This window comes from Martes martes (assembly GCF_963455335.1).
Source record: "Martes martes genome assembly, chromosome: 7".
Lineage (NCBI taxonomy): Eukaryota > Metazoa > Chordata > Mammalia > Carnivora > Mustelidae > Martes > Martes martes.
The window spans coordinates 72,441,464-72,453,073 of NC_137894.1; the positions used below are offsets into that span (position 1 = coordinate 72,441,464).

Consider the following 11,610-nt stretch of genomic DNA (forward strand, 5'->3'; position numbering starts at 1 on the left):
CCCAGTTCACAGGTTCAGGAGCATTCTCGGAGGAGATAGGAGATGAACCCAGCCTCTGCAGAGATGCAGAGTGAAACCTGGATTGGTTCAGTTCCAAATCTCTACCTTTGCCCTACTATTCCACAGGACCTTCCACTCCTGAGGAAGCCAGGACAGGGCCAGTGCGCAATCTCTTACTAGTGGGACAAGAGAGATGGTGGTTCAAGGTGAAAGCCAGCCTGCTCCTAGGACCCAAAGCTGGCTGAGTCCTGCTGGGGTCTGCGATACCCTGACTCACTCTCATCTCATACCCTAGAAATGAATCCAACCACCTAAGTGAATTTTCCAGATACACAAAGCTCACCCTTTTACAATGTGAAACTTTTAAAACTCATTTTGGAAGGAAATCATTCTAAGCATACTGCTCTTCAGCATTTCTGCAATAGGCTATTCATTTGTGGAGCACTGAGGATCCCTCAGAGAAACCAGTGGCCTCTCCATAACGCTGCTTTCAGAGGCTGTCACGGTGTCAGGGAAGCGGTTTCCCTTTTTGCCAAATGCCCTCCGACCACTTTTTAAATGTTTCTGCCTGCTTTCAAAGTTTTTTGGAGTGTTGCTTCCCTTGTCACCAGGCTACGAAGGGCCCCTTGCTACTCTAAATGTTGAGTACGGGGATACACAGGGACATTCTGAAACTGCGAGTAAGGAAAAACAAGTGGGCTGTGACTGAGGACTGGAGAGTCTATCCACTGAGAAAGGTGCAAAAGTATGGTAATTCTCAGGAGTCCTTTTGGCTCCCCCAAGACCCCGAACGTCGCCCTGTAGTTCACGTCCAGATAAGTGATCACTGCACATCAGTCCAAGATCACTCTACGTCTCTTCCGCTGGAGGAGTCTTCCAAAGATTACCATACAGACCATTCCCAATAAAAGGAGACAACTGGAATATTTAAGACAAGGCAACTTAAGAGATGAAAAACAGTCTTTGGTATTGGAAAAATCAGGGTGGGAATCCTGGTGTCCCCATTTCCCAGCTGCACAATCCATCTGGGGACAGGCCAGCCACCTACCACTCTGAGCCTTCAGGTCATGGGGATGAAAGGAGAGAACTCAGGAGGGAGCTTAGCACAGCACCTGGCAACAAACACAGGGTGAGGAGCCAGGGAGCTGTCAGGTCTGTGTGGGTGCCTGCCCTCTCAGGAAGGAAAGAGAAGAGCTGCAGCCTGAAGGGAAATGGACCCAGGCAGAAAAGGAGCAGCAGAGCCAATCCTGGCTTCTAACAAAGGGGCAGAGAACGTTGTGCAGGCCCGGAGGTCTGGTGGTGCCCCAGAGAACACAGAGAGCAGGGCTGGCACTGGGGATCCGGAACTTCCAGAGGGCTTAGCTCAACCTCCCTTTTCTGTCCTGCCCATATTAACACTAGGTTGGTGGGCCTGGCAGGGCGGGAGGGAAGGGGAAGCAGTCCCCCCATGGTTTGCACTCGCTTGAACCTAGTGACCAGTGAAGCTGCCCGAAGCAGGTAGCCATCACTCCCTCTTCAGAGCCCCCATCTGCCTAGGGGCCAAGTTGGGAAATGGCTACTGTGGTGGGTCTTAGCCCAGAAGGGGTGGTATGGGGAAGGAGAGGATGATGGAAACTTGGTGCCAGGGTGACCCCAAATATCTTGGTTTCTGCCTCTAGGCCGTCCATTTAGCCACTGAGCACCCACTCTGAGCTGGACACAGGGCTTGGGGGCGGGGAGTCCACAGACAAATGACGCACAGTCCCAGCACCTGGAGAAAGACCTCCCAGTTCCTGGGTCCTTGCCTCCTGCCATCCTCAGCTCCCTTACCCACCAGACCCTCACCCGGCTTCTCTGAACCCCTGTCTCTTTTGCCCCTCTGACTTTGTTCTGGTCAGGTCTTAACCAGACTCCGCAGTGTGTGTGCTCCGAGAGGGAAGCGACACAAAGGAAGGGGGGGGCGCAGAAAGGAGGGAATCCCGCTGACATCACTGCTCATTAGCATGTGTGACCTCATCAGGGGGCGGGACAATTTCCCCAGGTGTCGAGGGGAGGAGGGCAAGGGGGTGGTATTTAAGGGAAAAGCTGACAGTGCTGCTGAGTGAGGGAGTGGGTACTGCAAGCCGCGGGGCTGCACACGCACACCGATGCACACGGACCTCGACACCGACATGGACACGGACACAGAAACCACAGCACTCTGCCCCTCCGGCAGCCACCAGGCCTCCCCCCCAGGGACGCCCACACCAGGTAAGGACTGAGCTGGGTAGGTTCCAGCTGAAAGCATGGGGGTGGGAGCTGAAGCTCTGGTGGGGAGGTCAGAACTGGGGGTCGATAGAGCCTGAACCCAAACAGCAAAGGGTAAGAGCAACTTAGGAAGTGGGGAAGCCTCCAGCTCACACCAGGACTGAGGCTGGGCTGGGCTGGGGGCCCCCCGGGGTGCTGCCTAAACGCCCCCTCCCCCATCACTCCCAGGGCTTCACTGGGGAAACTGGTGCTCAGCCCCTAGGTCAGCCTCACTCCTAAGAGGCTAGGATGGGCAGGAGGGATGGGGGGAACAGGAAGGGGTAGCCCACCAGCCTGGGAATCACCGGCTGGGGGCTGCCCTGGGGACCTGTTGGAAGGGTTTCACTGGCTCTTGGAGGCCCTGGCTGCCAGCCAACTATTGATCCTGGGCTATTTCCAGCCTTTCGCCATCCCCCTTTGTTGTGTCTGTCGTTCTTCCTCCAGTTACCCTGACCCATGCATTGTCACTCTCCCTCTCGCTCATGCCTCATGCTCCCGCACTCTCACTCTCGCTCTCTCCCCCACTCCCTCCCTCCCTCTACCTCACCACAAACAGAAGATTCTCTGGGACTTACAGGGACTGCCAGAGATGCAGAAAGATTCTCACACACAACCATGCACTGGGAGATTCTCACCTGTGGGGCCATGAGAAGAGGCTGCTCTTCTCACGCACAGGGGCGGGGGCACTGCACACATCACAACGAGCAAAGTCCCTTCCCTGGGAACAGGCTCCCCACAAAGTTTTTGACACCCCCCCCCCAGATTCCTGGGCAGCAGCATCAGCTTCTCATTCCCTTCACCCCTCCCCAGTTAGGGTGATTACCTGTTCGATAGGGAGGCAGTAGAAGGCAGGGCCTCTCAGTAGAAGGGGGTGGAGGGGCACCCCCTGGGGCCAGAGGCCTAGTCTGGGGGTGTGCCTGTGTGTCAGCGTGAGGCTTCAGTGGGTGTGCAAGCCTACACACAGGTGCCTCCCCTGCATGGGGCACGTTTTGAACATGTTATGGCTGGACTCACATTGGGTAAGCCTCTAGTTCGGCTCCTTTGAGCCCTACCAGTTCAGGCTTCTGGGGGAGTTCAGTGTCAGAGGTCAGGACAAACATTCTCAGCTCCTTCTGGGTTGTCGTCATCCACTGGGGCTCTGAGGCCACAGCAGGCAGGGTTGAGCCCTCTACAGATGGCTAGGCATACCCCCACTCATAGCTTCCTTCTCTTTGCCCCCCCCCCCCAGAAACAGATGCCTCACTGCTGAAGAAGCCAGAGAAGCTGCTGGCAGGGTTGGACCAGGGTGGGCCACCCCCTGCCCCAGGGGCCCCCAGACGAAGAGGCAGTATGCCTGTCCCCTACAAGCACCAGCTGCGGCGCGCCCAGGCCATAGATGAACTTGACTGGCCACCTCAAGCCTCATCCTCTGGTTCCTCTGACTCCTTGGGCTCAGGGGAGGCAGGCTCCACCCAAAAGGATGGCATCTTCAAGGTCATGCTGGTAGGGGAGAGCGGCGTGGGCAAGAGCACCCTAGCAGGCACTTTCGGTGGTCTCCAGGGAGACAGTGCTCATGAGCCGGAGAACCCAGGTATTTGGGGGAGCTCTGTAAGGGTCAAGGGCACCTGCGGAGCCCTAGTCAGGGATGGAAGAGCTCAAGGCATGGGCAGCCCCTGGAGGTCAGAACCTAAGAGAAGCTATTCCAGTGCTTTTCTGTGGCAACCTCCCTGGAGGGGGTCCCTGGTTACCAGGTCTCACAAGTGTTGGGGAGCCTCCTAATGGGCTCTATTCTGTCTTTATTTCCCAACAGAGGACACTTATGAAAGACGCATCACGGTGGATAAGGAGGAAGTGACTCTAGTTGTTTATGACATCTGGGAACAGGTAAGAACCTAGGAGAGCTGGGGAGGGGCAGAGTCTGGCCAAAGGCTGGTGGCACTGCAGGCCCTGGTTCCAGTATGTTCCAGAACCTGGCCTTGCACACGGATCATATCAGAGAGCAGAGGTCCACATCAATGTGCATGCCATGGCACTGAGTGCCTCTGTCTTTCCGGGATCTTCCGACCCAGAGGGAAGTTAGGATCTGAATTTGACAAACCCTGCAGCTGTGAGCGAGGCTGAACACCCTGAAACCAACCCCATCCATAGATTTTCCAACCTGGAAGACTCTGATCTGACAGGAGGAGAGCTCAGGGCTCTGGAATACCAGGGAAGGGGGGAAAGTGAGGATTTGTGAATATTTGAACATAAATGATTACTACATAGAAATGAGAGACCAGATTACATACAGTTGAAGAGTATTCATTTTTAAACTAAGAGCTTAAGCGCAAGAAAGTAGGATGGGCTATCCTGGTCTAGGACCCTGTGTCCCCAATTCTCCCATTTGGGGCTCACATTATAAACCACCCTCTCCTCCACAAGCACTCTCCAGGTTATGAAGATTCTGCCATTAACTAGCTCCGTGGTCCTAAGCAGGTGGCTTCTCCCTCACACCCAGATTCCTCATCCTTGAGATGCAGGTGCTGGACGGGTGCTCCCTTGCCTCCAACCCTGACATTCCACCACTCTCTGCCCATATGCAGGGGGACGCAGGGGGGTGGCTGCGGGACCACTGCCTTCAGACCGGGGATGCCTTTCTCGTCGTCTTCTCAGTCACCGACCGGCGAAGTTTCTCCAAAGTTCCAGAGACCCTACTTCGGCTGCGAGCTGGGAGGCCCCACCACGACCTCCCTGTCATCCTCGTGGGAAACAAGAGCGACCTGGCCCGCTCCCGGGAGGTCTCACTGGAGGGTGAGTATCCTGTACCTCATCCATACCTGAGATCTCTCCCTTCCAAGTCGCCTCTTCTCCGCAAGGCCCTTTTACCGTTCCAGGCGTGCAAACAATTGCCTTTACCCTTTAGCAGGCCAAGGGAAGACTCTCAGTGCCCACGCCTAGGGCCGGAGAACGCCTTCCTTTCACTCCTCCCCTCTTCTCCAATCCAAGGCCCCTGTCTCTCCTGCCCTCCGCACCACCACGGTCCTCTGCGTGATCCCTGCCTTGTTCTCGGTTGCTAGAGATTCACAGGCCACGACCCCTCTCTACGGCACCCGGCACCTCCTCTTCCCCCAGACCCCACCCCCCCACCCCGCCCGGGGCCCCGTGCAGCCCGCGGGCGCCTCAACCCGTCTCTTCCCGCAGAAGGCCGCCACCTGGCAGGGACCCTGAGCTGCAAGCACATCGAGACGTCGGCCGCGCTGCACCACAACACGCGGGAGCTCTTCGAGGGCGCGGTGCGCCAGATCCGGCTGCGCCGGGGACGGAGCCGCGCCGGGGGCCCGCGGCCCGAGTGGGGCTGCCCAGACGGCCCCCCGCCGCCCGCGCGCCGCGAGAGTCTCACCAAGAAGGCCAAGCGCTTCCTGGCCAACCTGGTGCCGCGCAACGCCAAGTTCTTCAAGCAGCGCTCCAGGTCGTGTCACGACCTCTCCGTGCTCTGAGCCGTGGTCGCCATGGTCACCGCGGTCGCCATGGTCACCGCGCCCTCTGCTGCCCCCCACCTCGCCCTGCCCCGCCCCCGTCCGGCTTCCTTTGCGAAGACCGTCTAGGAAACCAAAAACGCCCCGGGCGCCCGGCCACCCGCCCGCGTCGCCTCCAGCCCTCCCCACCGCAACGCGCGCGCCCTGGCTACCTCTCCGCCCCAGAGCGCCTAGAAGGCGAGGACGCAGACCTGCGGGCGGGCGCGCTGCGGCCAGAGGGGCAAGGCGGCTTCTGGAGGGCCCGAGGGGCTATACTTCCGCCAGCTGTTTTGACTTAATTATTAAGTCACGGCTTGACCACCTCTCCCGGAAAGAGATCCTAAAAGCGAGAACTGGGAAAGTGCTTCGTAGACCCCTTTCCAGTTCTCCACCTTTATACTCCGCGCGAGCACGCCTCACCTTTAAGAGATCCTTAAAGGTAAATAGACACGGAGACGCTTCTTTGATACTTTTCCTAAAACGTGCTGGTTCTTAGTTGCGGCATTTGTCCACTTTGCCTTTAAGAACTTCTTAAAGGCAAAGGCCTGGAAGTGCTGTTCTTCAGAGTTGATTCTGTGATTCACCACCACACCAGGGCACTTCCCTTTTAAGGTTATTAAAGGTAAGGTTGGGACAGACTTTTGCCTTCTTATGCCATAGCGAAGAGCTGAGCAGGTGGTACCGCCCCCTTTGGCCAGGGCCCAGGAGCCCCCAGCGAGGGCGTCACCCTTCCTTTTCAATAAAGAACTTTTCTACATTTGCTCATTTTGACTTTGTTCTCAAAAGCCCCGCAGAAGGGATAGTTGTAGATGGAAACTGTTACAAAGCTTAAGCCCCAGAGGAGCAAGGAAACTAAATCTCCACGTAAGCTCCAGAACTTTAGTCCTGGTGTAGTCTAAGAAAGGAGCCACAGGCCTTGGAAATATCTGGGTCTAACTCGTCCCTTTGCAGATGAGCAAACAATCCTGGAGAGGAGCAAAGAATTGCTAGAAGCTTTAGTAACTTCCTGACACAACGGGACCAAATCCACACCCTAGACCTCATCACCTTACCTCCCCTTATTCTGCAGAGTGAGCTGGAGGCCACGTTTAGCACCCAGAGCTACCCCGAGCTTTGCCCCGGTCTGGTTTCAGGTGGGGCCCACATCCACCAAGGAGGCCCATCAGCTGGGGCATGATGAAGATGGCCTGCACCTCCCCTGACAGGCCCCCACCACCCCAACTGTCACCTGCAAAGCCCTGTGAGAACTGAAGCTGTCAGTGCCTCCCCCTGGGGACGCCTACGCCTACTGCTGCCTGAGCCAAGAGTCTGAACAAAGAGAGCAGAGGCAGCAGCTCCCCTCACCCCAGACTACAGCACAGCTACTCGAGTACCTGCGGGCCAGACCACTCCGCCCCACCCAAGTTCCCAGAACTTGATGGAAAGAGGGATGAGATGTCTCCTGATCCCTGCAGCAGGGAAGGAGCCGAAGGGGACTAGCTCAGCATGGGAGGTTATGAGAGGATAATATGAATAGTGACATTACCCTTTCAACTTTATTCCCTTTCTCTGTTCATTCTCTAATGACTATATAAGGTGTTATTGCACCTTTTATTGTGGAAGAGTTTAAGTAACTTGTCTGGGGTCAGTAAGCAACAGAGCGGGGATCCCACTCATATCTGCTTGATACTTAATGATTTTATCCAGGTTTGCATCTGAGGTTCCCCTTCTAGTAAGGAGAGGAAGAGGAAGAAGGTCATTAGAAGAAATGTAAGGGAAACAATGGGCAGGGCCATGGGCAGGTGCTGTGGTGAATGGGCCAGAGAAATTAGGTGATTATGACGGAATAGCCAGGTCTAAATTCTGGGGACCATGAACAGAGGCACTTCATAATGTAAAATGCAGAAAAGCACACTTGGCCCCTTGAGGGGACCGATGGTTGGGTTGAAACCTCAGGGACATTAAGAGGAGGGGTAGGAGATGAGCATGAAGAAGGAGGTTTGGAACCTTAAAGTACCTTAAATGGCAAGCAAAGGAGTTTGTGCCCAAGCCTGCAGACAGTGAGTCACCAAAGGTCTTTGAGTATGAAAGTGACACAATCGGGACCGTCCTTGGGAAGGAGGAGGCTGGGAGAGGTGTTGCATGGACTGGAGCAGCAGAGGCAAGGCCTGAAGAGTTAAGCTGAGGGGACGATTAACAGTCATACATATGGACAGTAATGAAGGGCCATCCCAAGTGAGAAGGCGGGGGCAAGCAGAGGCACCAGCAGTGTGAGTCAGAATTGGTGGAACGTGGCAACTGAGCAGCTGGGTACAGGCAGGAGTCACAGGTAGTGGGAGGATGGTGAGGAACTGGGAGTTAAGGGGCAGGGGAGGATGTGGGTAAATGGCTCCATTTTGGAGACCCTTGAATTTGAGATGGTAGAAAAACATCCATATGGAGTTTCAGCAGCTCCCTGAACAGCTGGGTCTGAAATTCAGAACAAGTTAGGGTGAGAGACACAGCTGTGAGAATAATGCCCATAGAGATGGTAATAGAGGAGCCAGAAGGAAGAAGTGCAGTCACACAGCACCGCGTGCTGGGTCTGAGGCACTGCTGTTGCAGTCTTGAATGTCTTTGAACAAGGAACCCTGCATTATTATTTTAAAAATATTTTATCTACTTATTTGGCAGGGACAGCACAAGCAGGGGGAGCAGCAGAGGGAGAGGGAGAAGCAGGCTCTCCATGGAGCAGGGAGCCCGATATGGGGCTCCATCCCAGGACCCTGGGATCATGACCTGAGCTAAAGGCAGACACCTAACCAACAGAGCCACTCAGGTGCCCCAAGCCCTGAATTTTTATTTTGCATCAGGACCCACAAATTATGCTGAGGCACTAAGGAAGGGGATACAATACAGGCTGGGATCCTTAACCTCAAACCACACATGGGCTTTAGGAGTCTGTGATGTTTGTGAAGTGGGACAATTTGATGTGTTTGTGCAGTGGCATATTTGAGAACAGGGTTCACAGATTTCCTCAGGTTGCCAAAGGGGTCTGTGACCCAACAAATTACAAACCACTGATGGTCCTGATTGCTGCCAGGATGGGGAACTGGGTGCATGGAGAATGGATGCGAGAGGTTTACTTTCCATTATGTATCCTTCTTCTGTTTGAATGTTTAACAATGGCACATATTACTGTTCAAAATCAAAATAACTTAAAACAAAGTCTTGATGTTGAGAGAAAGAAAGCCCAGAGACAGGGTCCTGGGGATAAGATGAGGAAGGTGGAGACCCAGCCACCACCAAGGCAGCGGAAGAACTGGACTTGAACTTGCAGTGGTTCTGCCAAGGGAGGAGGGCTCTTGTTTTTTTAAGTAAACTCTCTGCCCACAGGCAGCCTCACACTCTCTACCCTGAGATCAAGAGTAGCATGCTCTACTGACTGAGCCGGCCAGGCGCCCCAGGAAGAGGGCTTTTCCAAGGAAAGACTACCACCAGTGGTCAAATGTGGCCAAAGGGGAAGATGAGGAAAAAGGCCCAGTGCCTTTCATGTGTCTGAAGCTTCAAATATGCATCCTGAAGATGGTGATAGGGCCTCCCCCGTGAGGGGTGCCACACACACCATAACCATCCTTCCCCCTCGCTCAGCCAGCCCCATCAGCCCAACCCATCTGTGCGTTCCCTCTAGACGCCTACAGGGACGAGCTCAGAACAGACGGAAGCTGAAGCCAGCCTCCCCCCAGACTTGGAAGGTGGGGTCTTCTCTGAGAGCCATTCTTCTCCCTCTCTCTGGGCAAGGCAGAGTCGCCCCCAGGGGCTGATCCGCTGGCGTGAGAGATCAGCGAAGGGCCCTGGGGCCGGAACTGCTTCAGCCAGGTAAGATCTTCTCCACCCTCCTGCTCCTCTTAAGCATGCAATTGTGTCTGCGGCCGGAGGTGAGGCCAGTCCTGCATCTTAGAGGGCATCCTTCTACTCGGGGGCTCTGCTCTGAGGTGGGCCGTGGGCCATTATGCCCCGCTGCATCTAACCCTCTCTAGAGAGACTGGGGCAGGGTCTTTCCTCTTCTAAAAGCCTGCCAGTCACGGAAGAGGATTTCACAAGTCTCCTGGGTTAAACCCTCACTCCCAGAAAGCCCACCCATGCATACACCTTATTAATCTAACATAGTTCTAGCCACATCACTCTAAGTCCATTTTTCCTGGACATCCATTCACAAATCCTTGTTGTTCCCCTCAAGTACTGCCAAATGCCAGTCACCACGCTGGGCCCTATGGGAAAAACAAATACAGGTTAAGACACGACTACTGCCCTCCAGGAGCTTATAATTGAGCTGGAAATGTGAGACAAACTGGACCACAGTTTGGCTATCTATCTGGGGGCTATGTCATGTCCTCTAAGAGTTCTGAATGAAGAAACAGAATTTGGAGATAAATTTTAGGAACTGGGTCTTGAAGGATATATGCAGGCTAAATCGGGGGAAGAAGAAACACCCTGTGGAGAAACTATGTGAACAAGTGCACAGGAGACATGGGACAGGGTAGGCAGCCCTGCGTGTGAGATAGACACTCTCCCTGTAAGAAGGCAGCAAAACTGGAGGGGATGGTACAGCCCAGTTGTCAAGGGACTCCAAAACCAGGTAAGAGCATCCTGCTTCTTAGTCCTTTATCATCTTGGTGGCTCTCTGGTGGATATGCTCAAGGTGCCTTGTCATTTTTTTTTTTTTTAAGGTAATCTTCACCCCCAGTGTGGGGCACAAACTCACAACCCTGAGATCAAGAGTTGCACCCTCCGCCAACTGAGCCAGCCAAGTGCCCCTTATCCATTTGACTCTAAATGACATACTCCATGGCTTGGTGGCCTGGTAGACTCTACGTGCCCATACAGACTCCATGGGAGCCTTGCCAGCACTTTAATTAGTACTTAGTCCCACTATTTTCTGGATGCAGAAAGTCACTCTCAATCTCCCTCCCTTTCTGGACCTCAGCTTTCCCAATTATAAAATAAAGGTAACAATACCTACCTTGTAGGATGGTCATGAGGACTAACGCAAATGGAAACATCTTTGTAATTTGTCAAACATTATAGAAATGAGCCTTGCAATTTTTTTTTTTTTTCCACGATCCATGTCCTGATCCCTTATTGGTACCTTATTCAGGTACCCAGACAGCTTACTAACGTCTCAAGGCATACCAGCACCCCGGAGATGCAAATCTAAGGGGTACCTGGCTGGTCAGTTGGTGGGGCATGTAACTCTTCATCTTGGGGTTCTAAGTTTGAGACTCAAAATAGGTGTAGAGATTACTTTAAAAAATAAAGAGGGGTACCTGGGTGCTTCAGTCGGTTAAGTGTCTACCTTCAGCTCAGGTCATGATCCCCGGGTCCTGGGATGGACTCACACATTGGGTTCCCTGCTTAGTGGGGAGCCTACTTTTTCCTTCTCCCTCTGCCCCTCCCCCTGCTCGTGCTCTCTCTCAAAAATATAAAATCTTTTTTTTTTAAGATTTTATTTATTTGACAGAGATCACAAGTAGGCAGAGAGGCAGGCAGAGAGAGGGAGGAAGGGAAGCAGGCTCCCCGCTGAGCAGAGAGCCCGATGTGGGGCTCCATCCCAGGACCCTGAGATCATGATCTGAGCCAAAGGCAGAGGCCTTAACCCACTGAGCCACCCAGGCGCCCCAGATAAATAAAATCTTTAAGAAATAAATAAATAGGGGCCTACTTGTGATTTCTGTCAAGTAAATAAGTAAAATCTTTAAAACAAATAAATAAATAATAGATGGGGTGCCTGGGTGGCTCAGTCTTTAAGCATCTGCCTTCAGCTCAGGTCATGATCCCGGGGTCCTGGGAAAGAGCCCCACATCATGCTCCCTGTTCAGCGGGAGGCCTGCTTCTCCCTCTCCCACTCCCCCGC

At 53.9% G+C, this 11,610-nt stretch overlaps 1 protein-coding gene across 1 annotated transcript; it reads left to right on the forward strand.

Annotated features, from left to right (window-relative positions):
- The first annotated feature begins 2,054 nt into the window (after positions 1-2,054).
- On the forward strand, positions 2,055-6,502 carry REM2 (RRAD and GEM like GTPase 2). The gene is made up of 5 exons (XM_080809203.1): positions 2,055-2,229; positions 3,494-3,835; positions 4,055-4,128; positions 4,827-5,034; positions 5,425-6,502. The coding sequence occupies exons 1-5, from the start codon at positions 2,127-2,129 to the stop codon at positions 5,718-5,720; spliced, it is 1,023 nt and encodes a 340-aa protein (XP_080665329.1). The 5' UTR covers positions 2,055-2,126; the 3' UTR covers positions 5,721-6,502.
- Positions 6,503-11,610: the final 5,108 nt, after the last annotated feature.